Source organism: Chelonoidis abingdonii, chromosome 3 (genome assembly GCF_003597395.2).
Source record: "Chelonoidis abingdonii isolate Lonesome George chromosome 3, CheloAbing_2.0, whole genome shotgun sequence".
Taxonomy (NCBI): Eukaryota; Metazoa; Chordata; order Testudines; family Testudinidae; genus Chelonoidis; species Chelonoidis abingdonii.
Window position 1 is genome coordinate 164341815 of NC_133771.1, and position 20380 is coordinate 164362194.

At 46.1% G+C, this 20380-nt stretch overlaps 1 protein-coding gene across 4 annotated transcripts in view; it reads right to left on the reverse strand.

The window, feature by feature from the left end:
* Nucleotides 1-5500: 5500 nt before the first annotated feature.
* Nucleotides 5501-20380, reverse strand: part of STUM (stum, mechanosensory transduction mediator homolog) — an 85517-nt gene continuing 70637 nt past the window's right edge. Inside the window, exon 3 of one of the 4 annotated variants that reach the window (XM_075064292.1) lies at nt 5501-5587. In XM_075064292.1, coding sequence (XP_074920393.1) covers nt 5547-5587 — 41 coding nt within the window. In that variant the 3' untranslated portion in view covers nt 5501-5546. Of the gene's footprint in view, nt 5588-5666; nt 5750-20380 lie in introns of those variants that run through there. The other 3 variants (XM_075064290.1, XM_075064293.1, XM_075064291.1) reach the window with 3 other exon arrangements.

A 20380-nucleotide genomic window follows, 5' to 3' on the forward strand; every position in this document is an offset into this window, starting at 1 on the left:
GCTGTGACAAGCGAACGGGAAGCAGGACTCAAATGGGACGCTCATGAAGGGAGGGAGGGGTACTGAGGAACTCGGAATTTCCCACGTCCACAGCAGTCTCTGAAAATTATTTTGCATATCTGGCTGCAGACTCCCAATGTCTGTAGTTCAAAAAACAGTTCTGCGTGTTCATGGGAACGCTCCTCAGTTTATTTCCCCCACACCACGTGAAAAAAAAAAAGGAAGATTGCTGCTAGCTAGGCGTTTGCTCAATGCAACTCCGGCGAAAAAGGCGCCAAAGGGTTGTCTGCTGCCTTCCAAAGGGAGGGGTTGAGGCTTTAACCCAGCACGACCCGGGGCCAAGTGTTTTTGCCCATTCAGGCACTGTGCTCCTCACACGGAAGTGGGGATACTATGGCGATAGCTTGAGGAGAACAGATACCCCAGTGCACGCCTCCTGAAATCTGATGAGTAGCTTTGGACCATGGACCAAAACAAATCGATTTCGGATCCCACTGTGGACGCGCTAAACCGATTTTATTAGATCTGTTTTGTAATATCGGTTTAAGCTAATTCGAAATAATCGTGCAGTGTAGACGTACCCTGAGTATTGCATAATGACGATAGCAGTTTTCTTTGTTAATCACTCCTAGCAGCGTGTTAAGGATAAGCAAAAACTGGCACCTATCACTCAAACAAACCCACTTTGCTGCTGTCTGTGTGATTGAAAAAACAAAATAAAACCTCTCCAGGGTTTGTGTTTTGTTTTTTAAATCTACCTTCCTCCAAAATTTTAAGAGCAAAACTTTCCTTTCTGCTCCACTCTGCAGAGCTCTTCTCTACAGTGTAGAGCTGAGAGGCAAATTCTAGCCATGCACAACAGCCACATTTTAATAAAGGATATTTATTTATCTTTAATAAAGGATATAAAATGCTAGGTGTTTAGCTTAGCAGTGTGGTCCAATGCATAGGGCATCAGGCCAAGGCCCTGGGCTTGCTGTATAATCTTGGTCAGTCATTTGACTTCCCCGTGCCTCAGTATCTCATTGGTAAATTGGAGATGATGCCTACACTCATTAGGTGTTCTGAGATCTACAGGCAAATAGTGTTATTGTTAGCATTCAGCCAGCCCACATGAAGGGCTAGCTCAAGCAGCTCTGTTATGGCAAGAAAAGCTAATCTGATTGATCTTCTGCCAGTGCAGTGCTGTTTGATCTTATCCTGAGTGATCTGTCCCCAGTACTACTCCTTTTTCTGAATTTGTGCTGGTTTTGCCTGAAGAACCAGACGAAACAGGCTTGTCCACCCTCCCAAATTAATCAAATGCTGCGTCCCGCTTCCCCATGTGATGTAGACACATTTTCAGCTGAACATTTAACATTTTCACAAGTAAACCCTGCATTTGTGTGAGCATGTTGGCTGGTTAGAGATCTTCCTAGCTTGGTACTTACACATCAGGTAAAGTCTGCGTGTGCCTAAAATATATCAGCCCAGCAAAAATTGGGCCTAATAAATATATAACTACATAAAATCCATTGTTTGTATTAAGGATTTGTTTCCTGGTAGATAGTCTCCTTGCAATCTCCATGTGTGATATCAAGGCAGTTGAGATCAGCTAAAGTACTTGAGCTAACAGCCCCCAGGTTTAAATGGAAGAGACTTAGAAAATTTCAGTGAAGGTTCCTGGACTCTTGAACTCACTCTCCTTCCTTTCCATGCCTGACAGATCCTCAACCTATGGCCCATCAGGGTAGTTTGTGGACTGAAATGCTGATCTATTTTCCCATGCCTGGTCTCTGAGTACGTCTACACTGTGTTTTAAAGCCCACTGCAGAAAGTCTCAGAGCCCAGATCTAGGCGAGGTATTGCACAAGGCACTCCTGAGGCCTCATCTGGAATACTGTGTGTAATCCTGGTCTCCCATGTTTAAGAAAGATGAATTCAGACTGGAACAAGCACAGAGAAAGGCTCCTAGGATGATCAGAGGAATGGAGAACCTGCCTTATAAGAGAAGACTTAAGGAGCTTGGCTTGTTTAGCCTAACAAAACAAAGGCTGAGGAGAGATATAATTGCTTTCTATAAATACACCAGAGGGATAAATACTAGGGAGAGAAAGCAGTTATTTAAGTTAAGGGCCAATGTTGGTACAAGAACAAACAGATATAAACTGGCTATCAATAAATTTAGGCTTGAAATTAAGCAAAGGTTACTAACCATCAAAGGAGTGAAATGCTGAAACAGCCTTCCAAGGGGAGCACTGGGGACAACGAAACCTAACTTGTTTCAAGAGTGGGCTTCATATGTTTAGAGAAGGGGCGGTATGAGGAGGTTACCTACAATGGCATATGGCCCATCTGTGAATGCTAGCAACAAATATCTCCAGTGGCTGGAAATGGGACACTAGGTGGGGAGGGCTCTGAGTTACTAGAGAGAATTCTTTCCCAGGTGACTGGTTGGTGGGTCAAACTGATTGCTATATTTGGAGTTGTGAAGGAATCAGGGAGGGGGGTCACCTTCCTCTGCAGCGTGGGTCACTTGCTGGTTTGAATGAGAGTAAATGGGGCATGCTCTGTAACTTGAAGTCTTTAAATCAAGATTTGAGGACTTCCGTGACTCAGCCAGAGGTTATGAGCCTATTACAGGAGTGGATGGGTAGAGGTTCTGTGGACTGTGATGTGTAGGTCAGACTAGATGATCATAATGCTTCCTTCTGGCCTTAAAGTCTATGACTTGGGCTTATGCTGTGGCACTAAGAACAGCAGTATAGACATTGCAGCTCAGGCTGGGAGCGAAATGGGCTTCAGATCTTAAGCTCCAGCCTGAGCCCGAATGTCTACACAGCTGTTTTTAGTGCTGTAGCGTGAACATGAGTGTGTAGACCCAGGCTCTGAGACTGGCTGCTGTGGGTTTTAGAATGCAGTCTAGACCTACCCTGAGAAAGTGGACTGAAGGAGAGTTAGATCAGCTCGGTGGAACAGGAAGGTTTTGATATAGATGATGGGTAAGCCTGAATTATTTTGATTGGTACTAAAAAAATAATAATCTGTCTCCATCTTCTGTTGAAGTCAGTGGGAGCAGGACCTTAAATCAGGGGCAGGCAACCTATGGCACGGGTGTCAAAGGCGGCACACAAGCTGATTTTCAGTGGCACTCACATTGCCCTGGTCCTGGCCACCGGACTGGGGGCTCTGCATTTTATTTAATTTTAAATAAAGCCTCTTAAACATTTTAAAAACCTTATTTACTTTACATACAACAATAGTTTAGTTATATACTCTAGACTTATAGAAAGAGACCTTCTAAAAACGTTAAAATGTATTACTGGCACGCAAAACCCTAAGTTAGAGTGAATAAATGAAGACTTGGCACACCACTTCTGAAAGGCTGCCGACCCCTGCCTTAAATTATGCCTGATCCATGACTGTGGGAGAAGTTATTTTTTCTGAGTAGAGAGAAGTGCAGAGAGTAGACGGGTGTCTCCCTTTCTGACAGCTTTCTGACGGATGCACTGAGGAGCTGTCTTAGTTATTTCTGAAATCCAGAAAAAGATGAATGAAATGCACTGGTGAAACCCTGACAGGAGCAGGAGGATGTGAGGGTGATGTAGGGGGAGGAAGGAAATCCTGGCTTCTTAGAAGAAAAATGAACACAGCCTTCAATGAAGACAAGCTGCCCAGTTACAGCTGGGAGAAGAACATTTGAGATTAGAGACAGTCTGAGCTACCTGCTTTGTAGTGACAATAGTGTTGAAATTAGGTTACTGTCCCTCCCATGCTACCTGTGGTAGTTATTTACATACAGGTCTACAAAATGCAGGCCTCATCTCAGTCTGGAGAGAGGGGCTGAGCTGTGGTGTATCTAACAATGTAACTCTTATTTCTTGGTTTTCTGAGCACTACCACTTTAAATCTGAAAGGACTTGGCTCTCTGCAGAGCCAGGCAGCCATTTTTGTGTTCAGTCCAGTGCAGACTTTTATAGAGGAGGCCCACATCTGTCACTAGTGCTCCATCATAGAGACTTTACTTTTGTTCTTTGTTCTCTATAAATGAGAATAAAGGTCATTCTAAGTGAACAGATCCGTTGGCTCTGAAAAATGACAGCATGATCCAAAATCAAATAGGGAATGGGAGATCTGGATAGAAAGCTACGTGGAGGTGGGATTTTATGCCCTAGCCCCTCTCCCACTGGTTCTCTTACCTCTGAAACAAAGAGGGATGTGTATGAGAGAGAGAGAGTTACTGAGCAGTCTTGCACTTGGACATGTCTCTGTTTTGATGCATCTCGATTAAGGCTATGGGAATTTTTAACTAGTTTGGTGAAAGGATAGTTCCCAAAGGGTGGCAATGGCAGTATAATTTTGTTCCTGAATTGCTCCTCTCATCATCTTCTCATGGATGGAAAGTGACTGGCAAACATGGTTCTGTCCATTGTTCGCAATGCCCTAAGGGGCTGATATTCCGAAGTGCTGAGCACCCACAGCCCCTCTGAACATCAGGCCATCAGTCTTCACATGAATTTCATTCCGGTGTGCTGGATGGAGGGGCCTGGAGACTTAAGCCCTTTCTTTATGCTGCATCTATTTGAAGGTTAGCCAGTGGCAGTGCTTCACAATATCAGTATGGCTCAACCCTGACCTGGAGGGACCACCACTCTAGGCTTGAAAGGGTAGTTAATTTTCCGTGCCCCGGTACATCCTTGGCCTTGTGGCTAAGACTGCTAACATGGTGTCCAGTTAGTGCCATCTGTTGCAGTGGTCTTTGAAATATGGGCACTTGTCCACTGGGAAGAGGACCGAGACCACTATAGCATGCAACATGGGCAACAAAACACACATGGTAAGTATATTAACTTCCACATTATGGTGCTATTTATCCACAAGTCTCTTTCATGGGCATTTTAGTCTCAGTAAATAGCAGTTTAAACCATTAGCATTAGACAGCACAAAACCTCACCCCACCCACCCCCCACACAAAGCACACGTCACACCACAGCGTCCCAGTTCTTTCTAAGAACCAGTTTGTTGCTGGCTCGTGGCAGGTCCAGTCTTTTCTCTTCTTTCAGCAGGTAGAAGCAGGTAGGGCATATTCACAGCCTGGGTCACCAGTAAAGTATGATTTAGAGCAGCCACAAGCAAAACGTCAGAGCATCTGCAACGATAGAGGTTCAGTGAGCATCATAAACACACACAGTAGGAGAGACTGAGCTGAGCCCCTGTTATCACAAAACAGTCAAGAAAGGACTCTCAGGAAACAAGGTACCACTCAGCTTTGGCTTTTACATATTGGACATATATCTATAAATATATCCTTCATCTTGATGTTCATCTTGATCCTTTAATGGTGAACTACAAGAAGGGCAATTGTCTCCAGCTTCTTCACACCCAGCGGCTGGAGAAAGCAGCATCCCCACTCTTCTCACTGCCGGTCGAAGTGCCCATCTTCCACAGTAGCATCTCATTCAACCAATGTTTTCCTCCCTCTTCGGGATTGGCCGCCCATCACGACGTGCTGGCTGTGCCAGTCCTAACCCACGTCATGTTTGCCTCATTGCTGGTTCTAACAGGGATCAGTGAAGGTCTCCATCTGCTGCTCTGCACCTCCGCTCCGCTGAACAGACGCACAGATTGGTTTAAAAAACAAGAGAAAAGAAAAGTGAAAATGGAAAGGTCCTTCTGCCCACAGCTGCCAAACACAACCTCTCGCCACGTTCCTTGGAACACCCTTGTCCCAGCCATTACAGCTGCTGTGGAATCCCCTGTTCCTTGTAGCCTGTGGGGGTGGGTGGGAAGGGAACATGATTAAAATGTGGGTTTGTGGTTCGCAGCCTTGGTGAGCTGCAAACAAGCAATCAGCAATGGGTCACGTTTAACAGGACCCACCCCACTGGTCAGCTGAGAAGGGGGAGAGAGAGAATTTTCTCTGTCACTTCTTTCCCCCGTGCAAGGGGGGGAGTTGGTTTTGAGGTCATCATTGTTGACTTAGCCCATTTTGGGGCAGATTAGTCATTGCCCTTTCTGATGTGCAGTTCTGACAGGAAATTGGGCCTGGGTTATAGCTTTTGCAGCCACATGTGCATTGGGGCAGGCTGACAGGCATGGTTTGCAGGACGCAGAGCTGGCCCATTCAGAGTGCCTCTTAGGGCATTGTGAAAAGTACACTGGGGAGCAATGGCTGCAGCTCCCTCCCTTTGGGCTGGCCTCAGAGTGCTAGGGGGCAGACAGGGTGAGGAGAACTGGCAATGCCCCCATCCTTGTAGAACTGATAAATGAAATTGTTTTTAATTGTTCACTTTATTAACGTAACTTCTGTTCACCATTCACTACACTTGCCATATTGTAATTCAAACCCCATTTTAAAACACTCACTCCATCTTGTAAAAGCTTCCTCCAACCTTCATTTTTGCAAACCCTGCTGTAATCTTATTAGTTAGTTTAGATGTGTGAATGAGGCATGTATGGATGATAAAATCAACCTCCAGCCCCAGCCTGTCCTGATAAGGTGAAATTCAACTACCAACGGCTGAAGACCTAGACAACAGTGAAACAAAGTAAAAAGCATCCACCCTAAAAAGAAAAGGACAAAAGAACAACAGAAGGAAGATCAAAGCCAGGTTCAAGGCTGAAAGTCACGCCTGCAATTGACGGGTGATCAATCCAAACCCAAAGGCAGCGTGACACAGCAAGACCTATAGACTTTGAATCCAAACTAAAAGCCTGTAAAAAAGAAGGGTGAGATAAGAGACTTTGGGTAACATTCTGCTGCCAACATGGAGCCAGCCACCTGCTGATTAATTTAACAACAGCAGAATGAAGCAACTCCCATGAACTAACATAGGGGAAAATCCCTATAAAGCTGGACTCTGAAGACTGAGGACTTTGAGTCTATGGTTCTGCTGCCAGCCTCCAGGAGCATCAGGTGCACCTGACCCGGACTCGGCTCCACTCTTGTGTACAGGGTACCTGGCCAGTATTCTGTCACAAGCAACTTTAGGCTGGTAACTATAATATCTATCCAGAACTTGTATGAATGATTGTGTGAATGGATATATAGGAATAAGTAGCTAAACAACGTTGTTTGCTGTTATCTTTTATTTTATTATGGTATTTACAATAAATGTGACAAATGTCTTGTCCCCTTTAATAAAATCCTGCTAGTTTTTTATTGGTATAACATCCTGCTCTGCCAGGCTCCCCTTTGGGATGGGTTTTATTATCTTTCAGATCTCCCCTTAAAACTCATCTCTGATGTGATGCCCACAAACACTTGACAGCAAACTGGGCAAGTGGAGTGCTGGGACTGCAGCTTATTTTTCTGACTGTAACCATCTCACTGTTCCCCCGTCTGTTTCTTGTATCCACCTCTTGCCTCATCATAAATGTAGAGCGTATGCTTTTGGGGGGAGGGGCTGTCTTTTGTTAGCTGTGTGTACAGCACCTAGCGCAGCGGGGTCCTGATGGGGGCCTGTAGGAGCTAGCACAGCACAGTAATAACAGGGTGTCTATGCTGCCCTGGCCTTTCCCATGTGCCATTGCACTCAGGGAGTGCAAATGTTAACATTCTGGCTGCCTGCTGCATGCCCCGCCCCTCACAACATGCCCTTGTAACAGCAGCCACACTGGCCTACAGGGTCCCCGTGTATCTAACACAGATTTCCTAATGGCAGTCTCAGCCCTTCTGGTTCACAGGGGGCTCCCAAACATTTTCCCCAGGGCAGTGCATGTGGGTTCATGTTGCCATGAGCCTTGCTTTGAAACTGGGGATCAAACCCATCCTATAGCCCCCAGCAAAGCTTAACCAAAATAGCCCCATTTTGACTGATTTCCACCCAAAGCCATAAATTCGCCCAGGTCTTGGTTGAAATTTGGCTCCAAGCAGCTTACTGAATGGTCTGTGAATCTCCGGAAGGGAAGCCGAGGGCCTCCATCAAAAATGAAAACAGGTCTTTCCCCTTTTTTCACAATAAAGGACTTCCACAGCGCTAGTTTTAACCCAGCAATTCTTTTGGCAGGTTTTCCCTGTGGTGACAAGCATCACCCTAGGTCTGGCTGTCCTACTCAGTCTGGAGGCATGTGCACTGGGTGTCATAGGGCACACAACTTCCTGGAGGCAATATTTCTTCTGGCGGCTGACTGGCTTTTCTGGTCCTCCCCACTGCCGGCTCTCTGTCTAACTGCACCTGCTGTTAGTAACTGTAGTGTGTGCAGCGGCAGGTCTGCCTTGAGAGATCCTGGGGAGATTGCAGAAGTGCATATAGGGCAGGGGTAGTAATGGATGAGCCTATGGGGACAAAATTCAGTGGTGTTCTGTGCTCCGCACACCTCGTCCTGGAAATGTGAACTTTTCTGCTTACCGTATTGGATGCATGTATATTATTTTTCAGGAGGAGAACAGAGTTAGGGGGAATGAAAACATTCCCCTATTACTCCCAAGGCATTTCAGTAGCTGCAATTTTCAGACACTGCTGGCTGGCTTAATAACTTCTGTGATACTTTCATCTGAGATGCTAAAGGAAAGCTTGCATGTTCTTTTATTTAAACTTGTATGAATCTAGTGCTCACTAGAGCCTGCTAACAAGAACCAGACAGGAGCTGTGCAAACTCCCTTAGACAGCTGCTCTTCCAGGCTTAGCTGAAATACCCCTGGCTTTTTCCAGGCATGGCCCTCTCTCATAGAGCTACCCAGAAGTCCCAGATTGTAGGGTGCTCTGGTGATAGGGACAAACATCCACTAGAGGTTAAGATGAGGTGTAAGTTATGGGCTAATAGGCCAGAACTGGAACACAAATCTCAGGCCCCCCCCGCAGCGAGCTCATCCCTTCATGCTCCCTTCCTCGACATCCATGTTTCTGTGGTCTTGCTGAACTAGCACATCTGAATCTCATGCATTCTAATCAGGGCACAGCTGTGCTGATGGGTTTGTAAAAGTGCAAGGAGTTGCAGTGAAGAAATCAATTGCACTGCGTGGCTTCTAGATTCTAATATAAGACAGAGGAGCAGGAAAGGCTTCTCTCATTATGTCCCTGGCCTTGCCCACCCTAATCCGATACAGGTAACCAGTCACTGTTTGCTTATGTCATCATCAAGGAAGCAACGGACTAGTGGCTTTTCCCTGTGGTCTATAGAAATGCAGGAGTCCAACCAGGGGACTTCAGTACCCAGCTTTAGACACTCCAAGAGCTGGGACCCAATCCCCTATTCTTCCCTGCTTCTCGTCTTCTCTTCCATCTTTCTCCTGGGAACACAAGAACTGCCTTCCCAGATGGTGCTGTGGGTTCCTGTGTCTCATTCCTCTGGGAACACAGAATTTGCCTTCCTGGATGATGCCATTGACACGTGCTCATGAACTTGGACCTTTGTAGCTGTTTTTCCACACCTGGTGGTTGAGCTGGGGGTCTATTTGGGGCACAGCTGCAGGTAGAACTCCATTCCCTGTGACTACTCTCCAGATGGCTATGGTCAGGGCAGAGGGGCAGGAAAACCTCTCTCCACCTGTTTGTCATGATGGCACGTGACCATGATGGCATTAGTTCTTTTAACTTTATCCAGGTGGTCACAAAGTCTTTACCAGAATTACCACCTGACTTTTCCCAATAGAGCCAATGGTTATTATAATGGCATCAATGTGGAGCTCATCTATTTAGGAAAATAATTGTCCTTATCTCTGTCGTCAGTAGCAATGGAAATGTATAAAATGAAATAATTAAAAATGCAGTTTCCTTCTCCCCCCTGTGTGGACAGTGAAACTAGACTGGTCAATATCACTTCTTGAATCTCAAGCAATTTTCAAATGCCCAACATTGCAGGGGAATATTTAAATCCTGAAACAGCTTTCCACTCTTTCATTTTCTTTACATCGTTGTTTGTAAAACCCTTTGAATACAAATGCTGAATGAAAACTCTGGAAAGTGTCCCAGTCTGTATCTTTGAGGGACTTTTAAAACAAGTAATAGCCAGAGATAGAGATTTAAAAAAACTAAACCCAAGATAGGAACATCCCTGCACATCAGAAAAATTCAGATCCAGGTGCAAATCTTGGGGCCTGAGGTAAAAAAGGGGTGCAAAGAAAAGAGATTAGCACTCTTACTCAGGGCCAGAGTTTTTGCCGCCCCAAGCAGCAGTAAGAAAAGAAGAAAAAAAAATGCCGCGATCCTAATCCGCAGTTCTACCGCTGCCACTTCAGTCTTTGGCGGCAATTTGGCGGCTGGTCCTTCGCTTCAAGAGGGAGTGAGGGACCCACCGTGAATTGCCGCCGAATACCCAGACATGCCGCCCCAAGCAGCTGCTGGGCTGGTACCTGGAGCCAGCCCTGCTCTTACTATTTCTATGTCAATTTTCAGTTTTGTTCTACATGTTATAGAACATTCTGCTTTTCCAAACAGCACTTTCAAAGTAAATAAGGAAGGTTTCCTCTGCATTTCTTAACTAGAACATGGGAATTAGGTTTGAAGGCAAGATTAAATGACAAAAAATCCTAAAAATGAAGGGCCTCTCTATGCACAGAAATTGCACTGATTTAATTTAAAGCGGTTTAAAAACTAATTTAGTTAGACTAGTACAAACTCCTGTGTGGATACTCTTGATTATATCAGTTTAGCTCACACTTCTAAATTTACAGGTGCAAGGTAAACCAATATAAGGCCTGGTCTACCCTTAAAAGCTTTAATAGTATAATTATTTGCTTACAGGTGTGATTTTTTTTTAAGGAAGTAGTTATACCGGTAAAAACCCAGATTTGCATTCTGGAGACTATAGTGGTATAGCTATGTTGCCATAGCCCAGTAGTGTACATACAGCCAGGGTTTTTTCTATCAGTGCAGGAACACCACTTCTCTGAATGCAGTGAGCTAGGTTAATAAAACCTCTCTTCTTTTTTTCACACCCCTGCCTGACATAGCTATGCCAATATACAAATTTTCAGCATTGACCTAGTGTGGATGCAGTTATACCTATATAAAGGTGCCGTTTATTGATATAGCTCAGGGGTCGGCAACCTTTGGCACATGGTTTGCCAGAGTAAGCCCCCAGCGGGCTGGGCTGGTTTGTTTACCTGCTGCATCCACAGGTTCAGCTGATCGTGGCTCCCACTGGCTGCAGTCCGCTGCTCCTGGCCAATGGGGGCCGCGGGAAGCGGTGCGGGCCGAGGGACATGCTGGCCACAGCTTCCTGCAGCCCCCATTGGCCATGAGTGGTGAACCACAGCCAATGGGAGCTGCAGTCGGCCGAACCTGCGGACGTAGCAGGTAAACAAACCAGCCTGGCCCGCCAGGGGGCTTACCCTGGTGAGCCGCGTGCCAAAGGTTGCTGACCCCTGATATAGCTATTCCCCTTCCCATAAAGAACTAGCAATCCTATTATAAAGCACCTTTATACCAATATATCGGCATCCACACTAGGAAGATTGTACCCCTTCACCATACCAGTATAGTTAAAGTGCTACAAGTTTCTAGTGTCAAGAGCTTTTAGGATTAAATTGAGTCACACACAAAATTGCACCAGTTTAACTAAATCAGTTTAATACTACACCTTTAAGTAAACGGAGACAGCTTTGTGTATAGACTGGGCCTATGAAAACATACACAGGGACAAACTCTCTCTTGGCTGTGCCTGTAGAGATCTCCTACTCAGGTGACTGGGAGCTGTCTGCACACACGTGCAAGGTCAGATTTTGGCTGAAAATGAGTAAAATGTGCTGAACTGAATCCAAAGGTCTCTAACTGGGGCAAACATTCATTGACTTCAGTGGAAATTTGCTGGAGTAGGTAAAACAGGATTTTAGCCACTGGAAGTTAAGAGAAGAATTAGAAGAAAAACTTACCTTGTGAAACTTTGAAGACGAACAAACGGAGACAAAGGAAGCATAAAAGAAAGAGAGAAGGGAAAAATATAACAATACAGGTAACATCCGAAGCATATAAAGAACTAGAAAAGAATAAGTAAATTGAGGCTACGTAGTAAACAGAGAACAGCTCCACTACAATTAAACATTCACACACAGGCTTTCTTTATTAATATCCTTCAATTTCAAGAAGCTGATTTCATTTTGTGACGGGGAAATCCCTACTTGCTTTTACGTAACTGGACCTAGGCCAATAACAAACTTTGACACTTCATGATCAAAATGATTATCTGACAAAACCTACATTAGCAATGTAGCCATTTCATGTGTGTTGGAGAAGGGGAACTGTTGAGATTGGGGTATTTAGGAAGCAGGACATTATCGCAGAGGAAGAGGTGTATCCTATTTGTTAGAGTAGGGGACTGGAAAACAAAACTCCTGGGTTCTTTGCTAGTTTTGCTACTGATTTGATTTGTGCCCATGGATAAGTCACAGCAGCCACTCTGTGTCTCAGTTTCCCTGTTTATGAAATGGGGATAATGCTTACTGTTCCCTCAAGTGTTGCAATGGTTGGTTATAATTAATGTTTGTAAAATGCTTTCCGATTTTTATCCTATTACAAAGTAGATCAGTATTGGGTCTGAAAGAGCAGAAAAAGCTACTTTTACATACTTTTCTCTGGCAGAGGTGAAGTGCAGCTTTAGGGGTTTAAAAAAAGGTAAATAGAGGTAAGCAATCACTGTCTCCTCAAAATGTCTTTCATCCCAGGAAGGCTTTCTCAGTCAGATAAGTGATTCTGGCTTTGTTTTGATTGTGTGTTTTAGCAACACTTGGCAGCTGCAGCATGAAGAAAAGAACGCTGGATATGCCTTTCTAAAGTCTCCTACAATCTAAAAGTACAGTAGGCATGTTATTATTCTGTGCTGCTAGCAGGTTCTGAGCACTGCAGTTAGCAAACGAGTGACAAGTGGATGGCATGATTACAGGTCATTTCTTATTACTAGCTGGTAATGAAGACTTGACAGCCAGCATCATAACACCTATAAACCTGAGATGTGACTGTGAGAGTCTGCTGTAGCCCATGAAAACCAAGTGTTCCTTCAAACCAGAGTAATTATGCCTGCAGTGATTTGTGGGCACAGACACACACATTGTAAGTAGAAAACAAGAGGCTGAGCTAGGGACTCTTTAAAAACCATACTCAACATTTTGTCTATATCAGCTGGCTTATTTAAAGGGGAAAAGGTGTGAATTGACTCTTTAGCTCTGACATAATTTAAGTGGCTTTTATGGGCAGAGTCTCTGGTACATCAGAGAGCAGGATATTATTTTTAATGTGAATTCAGTGCTGTTGAGAGGCGCTAGATTGACAACGCTGTGGGCCAAAGGCTCAGACAGGTAAAGCACCATCAGCAGGAGGGCAACCTTCTCCAGAAAATGCTTCATCTGTGATCTGAACAGGCAACTCTGGCAGTTCTTGGGGAGCTTATTATCCAGGATCTGTCATTTTCTGTTGAGACTACTTACGTGGAGAGCCTTACTGCTGCAGACAACTTGTCCACTAGACTTGGGCTGAGACCTAACCCCAGCTCATTTCACATACAATGACGGTCAGATGGTAAACAGTCTCAAGTAGGATTCAACCTAGAGGTGAAAGGCTCCCCCCACAGACCATTACCAGTCTCCTGAGCCAGGCGGTCCCTTACTTCTTCTATCCTCACTACCTAGATATTGTATTGATTATTTTGTAGATTGCTTTCAACAGTTAGTGTAATTTTTTTACAATGAGACACTGCTAAAGCAAATGGGTGAGCTTCTAAAAAGGGCAATTTTGTTCAAACTATCTGACACTCATTTGGCTAACATTTGGGATGGTGGGAACATACCCCAAGGACTGATTTATGTGGGAGTGGAGGGGGAACTTGCACAAAAACATCTGTCTGATTGGTCAGGTAACTAAAAATGAGCATCCTTTCACTGTAGATCTTTGCAGCCTCCACACGGATGCAATCAAAGATTCACAGAGACTTTAGTCTCTAAACACTGCTCAGCAGCTAGCAGCTGGGGAGCGGTTGGGTGGTGATCAGAAAGTCAGGAAGCTTTAGAGCACAAGGGGGCTGCCGAAGGAGAGTTAGCAGTTATTCTCTGGGATTAGAGATTAGGGAGGCCAAGGGGGAGAGGAAGTCCTGGGATCCTTGCCTAAATGCAAGAGGCTGGCAAATGGCCACAGGTGACACAGAAGAGGCATTGGAGAGGAGCTGGCTCTGGTGGGAAGCCCTGACAAAAGGGCAGGAACTGGACTTCCATGGCAAGGGATGTGTCTAGTTGAGAGGGATGTATAGTCAAGCCCAAGGAGGGAGGAAGTGGGTTTTTGTTTATACTTCTATGTTGGGACTTTGTTAGGGGATTCTGGGAGGGGGGGCGCCTGAGAGTCCCGCCCCTGAAACAAGGTTGACTTTAGAGAAGTTGAGGGGGAGAAGGCCTGAGAAAGGCTGGGTAGAAAGAAGCCCCGGGAAACAGCAACAAGGATTAGGATGGAGCAGCCCTTGGCTGCTGGTTATAGGGTCCCTAGACTGATGCCTGGTGCAGAGGGAGGGCCTAGGTTCCCCAACCAGCAGAGAAGGTGGTGTGAAACTCCTGAGAAAGGGATAAGGACCAACAAAGAGCTCTGTGAGGGTGTAATGACCAAAAGGTCTGCAGTTGGGGCCAAAGACCTTTGGGTGAAGATGTTTGGATCTTTTATTTGCTGGACATTCTGTTACCCTTGAAGGTGTGAACTAAATTGTGCCCTGGCCAGAGGGCTGAATTACAGGAAGAGAGATCATGGCAGTGCCAGAGTGATTGGCAGCAGGGAGCATTAGATCAGGAGAGAGCTACTCTGCCACATCTGGCCACAAGGAGGCACTCTGGTGACGAGTCCCCCAGCTCTACTGCCAGCGAGCTCTTTTTGCTTTCAGGCCCCAAATGAAACAGGAGGCGGTTTCAAAAGCCATATATGGTTGGTTAGAGATGATACCTGTTTGGTAGCTAATGAGGCCAGCTTGCAATTCCCATATAGAATGTTAGCATCTTCCAGGCTCTTACAGCAAGAGACTTTGCAAAGTTACCTTAACCTAAGCTTCTCTAGGAGTTTACAAACAGGATTTATAGTTTCACCCACATCCTCAGGGTTCTTGAGGAATCTTTGCAGGTATCTAAAATGAGATGCTGGTGTCTCTTCTCTAAGTACAAAACTCTCATATGAGAAAGGCAGCTGCTCTTCTGGCTCCTTCCCAGGGTCAGCTGTAAGCATAAACTGCCTAATCCGTCCCTCGACTGAGACTGGGACTGCTGTGGTCAATAACTCACCAGACCACTTCCTAGTAATTGAGTTTAGTAGAGCTGTAGTGGGGTCCAGAGCTGGAATTTGAGAGTCACTGATCAGGTACATTGGCTATACGGTGGCTCAGAAGTAGATCTGGGTGAATAACTGATTTTTCAGTTCATTGGCCATTCAGAAACATTGGCACAAAAAATGTGGTTAGAGTTAAACCAAATCTAAAAATTTCAAAGAGTTTTGATGAGTCCCAAAAGTCTATTTTGGGTTGAACGCAACGTGGTGTTTGATTCAAAATGTTTTGTTTCTGGGCATCTTTAAAGGGGGAAATTCACAAAATGGCCAGAGGAGGTAGGGCTGTCACTGCCCTCCTTATAATGTTTTGCGCAGTGGTGTGGTTAGGACACTCAAATAGGATATGCGAGATCCAAGTTGGAATCCCCTCTCTGGTGCAGCTCTCCCTGGGCAGGTGAGTACCCTAATCAGCAGCCTATAGGCTAATCTGTGATGTGCCTTCCTCAATCTCTCCTGTTGAACCTATCCTGCTTGGTCTAAAATATAGGAGCAGAATTTGGGCCAGAGAGAGAATGACTCTATAGTCTGAGCACTCACCGATGACAGGGGGTGGGAAGAAGAGCCAGATTGAAGTCCCTGTCCTCACTCCAATCAGGGCCAGCTCCAGCGTTTTTGCCACCCCACGTGGCAGGCAAACAAACAAACAATTTTTTTTTAAAAAAAGCCGTGATTGGCGGCACTTCAGCAGCAGCTCTGCTGCCACTGCTTCATTCTTCAGTGGCAATTTGGCAGCAGGTCCTTCCCTCAGAGAGGGACCGAGGAACCTGCAGCTGAATTGCCGCCGAAGACCTGGACATGCCACCCCTTTCTGTTGTCCGCTCCAAGCACCTGCTTGCTGCACTGGTATCTGGAGCCAGCCCTGACTCCAATGAATATTTATACAGAGTGGAACAGCTACAATGGGAGAGATTGAGAAGGCCCCACCTTAGAATAGTCTATAGGCAGGGGATTCGGGTGCTCCCCTAGGATGGGGAGAGCTGTGTTTCAGTCCTTGCTCTGAACCTGGGTTTCCCACATCATGGGTGATGGCTTAAACCACCTGGCTACAAGCTGGGCACTACCTCCTCTTCCAGCCATTTTGTAAGCGTAGCCTGGAAAAAAATGTATGGCCAGAACTATTTGGCAAATTAATGTCGAACGTGTGAAATGGGGGTGGGTCAGCCAAAGCTGCGGTTTTTTGACCAATAAACTATTTGTTCTGAAAAAATGTGCCCAGCTCTACTCAGGCCCAGAGCAGCAGGAAGAGTCACAGTTCAGGATACAACCACAACTACAAAGCTACCAATAGGTGGCCGAAGCCTTTTTCAGCACACAGTGCCCCACACCTGCATCTAGCCAATAAGACTGGCACTAGTCCCTCACTAAATACACACAAAAACCAAAAGCAAAATGGTGGCCCAAAACAAGGACCTAGGACTCTTCTTCTGTCTGGCCCCTTTTTTCATTGCTGGCCCCTTTACCCTTAGATATGATGCGCTTTCTGATGCCTTTGCCCCCTCCCCCCAAAACCCACCATGATCCATATAATGGCACATCTATAGGTCCTTATGCCCGCTCAGTGGGGGGAGGGCCATTCTTGTGAGATGATGCCAAGTCAGAAGCTAACCCAAGCTCCAGCTGCCAGATTGTCACTAGTTGTTATCACGTATGTTTCCTTGGAGAATAAAATGTGCTTTTGACATCTCTCACCCACCCTCTGCAGAACAAACAGAGCAGTACTCGCTAAATCCTGCTGTTATGTTCCGGCACCTCTTGGCCTGAACTTAATCACCTGCCTCCTTCTGCTTGGCAGATGTGTGTTGCTCTTGGAGATGGTTTCTGCCAGCTTTCAAATTCATCAGAGGGAACTACACTGGCAACAGGAGACACTTGTGACAGATACTTCCCAGCTGCACCTTCCTTCCTAGCAACAAGGCTAGAAAATTACTCATAGCCTCTGCAGACCCAGCCTCTCTGCCTGCTGCCCAGATGATTGGCATTGCATTATTCACTCACCAATGGGACTCGGGGCTCATCTTCACTACGGGGTTATAACTCTATAGATGCAGTGGTGCAGCTATACCATAATCGCCCCACAGTGCAGATGCGTCTTACAGCAATGGAAGGGGTTTTTCCATCACTATTGGAACTCCACCTCCCTGAACAGCAGTAACTAGGTTGACAGAGGCATTCTTCCATTGACCGAGCTGTATCTACCCCAGGGGTTAGGCTGGTATAGCTACAATAAATGAGAGAGGGATAGCTGGGCCTTGCCTAGATCCTAGAATATGGGAAAATGTGCTTTTTTGATGAAGTTGGTTCAAATGAGCTAGTTTAACTTGATAGAAAACTCCACTTAGCACCAGTATTAGACATAGTTTAACACCTTTAGCTTGATTTTTAGCAGGTCAGGTTATAGCCTAGGTTGAAGCTAAGGAGACAATACAAGGTTAGCAAACTGGATGTTCTAATTTGTTTTCTTTGGGCTTTGGTTACCCTACAAACTTTGGTCAACACAAGTGAAATCAGCATGCAGCTGCCAAAGTTTGTATATCACTTGGGCACATGCATAATTTGCTTCTTGCGTCGGCACAGTGCCAACTCACCAGGAGTGCTTGCGTCAAGGCAAAGTGCAGTGCATCACTGGTAGGTAACCCAGTCTGCCATGCACTACCATCTGGTGCAATACCTTTTGGGAAGTTTTCACAGTAGAAATGACTCAGCCACGGATCTCTGGGAGGTAGAGGTCAAGTTCCCAGCATTCAACTTCCTTCAACCCATAATGCCATACATATCCCATCATTTTTGTGCCTTTTTAAAAAAAATCCTGCAAACCCATCCAGCAGTTTTTGGAGTCCACCATCTTGGATGGAGCCTGTAGAGCTCTGCACTATTCTCATGAACACTGCAAGTACAGGATGCATGATTCTCCTGTATTTGCAGCCCTACAGTAAGTACACAGCAACAGAGGACATGATTTCTTCTAGGGACATAGCAAAAAACAATAAAAGGTTGTTGGTGGCATTAATGGAGCAGCTGCTGATGGTGGAACACCACTTCTGGGCCTGAGAAATGAACACTGACTGGGGGGAATGCACTATAATGCAGGTTTGGGACGACGAGCAATGGCTGCAGAACTTTCAGACGTGAAAGGCCACTTTTCTAGATCTGGGCCAAGCTTGCCCTAGCCCTCCAGAGCAGGGACACTACAATGAGAGCTGCCCTGATGTTGAAGAAGCAAGCGGCCATTGAACTCCAGAATCTTGCAGTGTTGGATTGCTGCCAATCAGTGAGAAATCATTTTCATTTTGAAGCTGGAAAATCCACCGTGGTGGCCATCATCATGATTAATGTAGGACCATTAATCATATCCAACTATGCAGGACCATGAGTTTCATCAATGAGCAGGACATAATGGATGGATTTTCTGCAATGGGGTTCCTGAACTGTTGCGGGACAGTAGATGGCACCAGGCACATACCTCTATTTTGGCACCAGGCACATACCTCTATTTTGGCACCAGCCCACCTGGCCACAGAGTTCATCAACAGAAAGGGCTACTTTTCTATGGTTATGCAAGAATTGGTGGATCACCAGAGATGCTTCTCCTCAAGCAATGTGGGCTGGAAAGGTGCGTGATGCTCACATCTTTAAGAAAACTGGACTGTTCAGAAAGCTCCAACCATGGTCATTCTTTCCTGACCAGTGGATTACCACTGACAATATTGAAATGCCTATAGTGATTCTGGGGAACCCACCCTGCCCCTGGCTCATGAAGGTGTACAAAAGCCACTTGACAGCACAAAGGAAAGATTCAACTCGCCGCTCAGCAAGTGCACAATGACAGTTGAATGTGCTTTTGGTAGCCTGCAGTGTTTATTCACTTAGACAGGAGCTCATTAAGAACGACAGCCCAATGGTTATAGCGTTCTGTTGTGTCTTGCGTAATATCTATGAGGCAAAGAGGGACAAGCTGCCGCCAGGGTGGAGGATGAGCAGCTGCCTGTGGCCCTTTGAGCAGCCAGGGGCCATTATAAGAACCCAACGGGGAGCTATGCAGTTGAGGGAGGCTTTGAAAGAGCATTTTAACAGTCAGCCACAGTAGTGTTCTCTGCTGGCATGTTCTCTGGGCCTTTGGGTGCTGCTAAGATTTGCTGTGCATTTATAAAGAGGACTCAGTGTTTTCATGATGCTTTGAATTACATGGTACTTGCTGTACATTCACAAGTATTGTTCTCTTTGAGCGTTGCTGTGTATTCTGCAGTATGCACTGTCAATGAATAAAGATAATTTTATTCTCCAGAAATGGGGCTGGAGATGAGGTGTTTGCGATGCAGTAAGGTACTTAGGTCTGGGACAGAGGGTTGGGGTCTAGGGGGGTGAGGGCATCAGCTGGGAGTGCAGGCTCTGGGGTGGGGCTGGGGATGAGGGGTTTGAGGTACAGGCTGCCCCGGGGCTGTGGTGGGGAGAGAGGACTCCTCCCAGCCCTCTCCCGCCGCAGCAGCCCGGTGCGGGGAGAGAGGCGCCTCTCCCCAGCCAGGGCAGCTCCAGGGCTTGGGCTGAGGGAGAGGTGCTTCTCCCCAGCCAGGGCAGCTCCAGGGCTTGGGCTGGGGGAGAGGTGCCTCTCCCTCCTGCATGCCTGCAAGTCCCTTGATAGCCTGCTGCGCGGCCATGTAACTGCACAGCTTAGAGGGAATGTAGCCACCCAGGAATCCTCAGTAGTCTGCTGGGTGGGGTCTCCGCCAAGTCTGACATGCTGCTTGTTGTAAAAGCAGTAGATCTATGGGGCACTATCAGATCTATTGTTGACCTTCCTGGCCTTGTGGTATGCCTAGCCAAGTTCTTTTGCTTGCACACAGCACTGCTGCTGATCCCTGTCATACCCCTTTTCCTGCATCCCCTGTTCATAGATATCCATGTTCCTACCTGGTCCGTAGCTGTGCTTGCACAGCCTCTTCTCCTCACAGACCCAGGAGATCCAATACCTCCTGCCTGCTCCTGGCAAGAGCAAGTTTAGCACATGGAGCCAGCACGATCGGTTGGGGAGTTGCACACAAGGGTGAACTACTTGGTGTGCTTACAAAGGTGGACGATGTAGAAAAAGCATTTCAAAAACATGCAGAGGACTTTAAAGGGGGATGCTTCCAGTCTCTGTTCCCCTAGGCAGCAGAGGTTACAATGGTCACCAGAGTGAT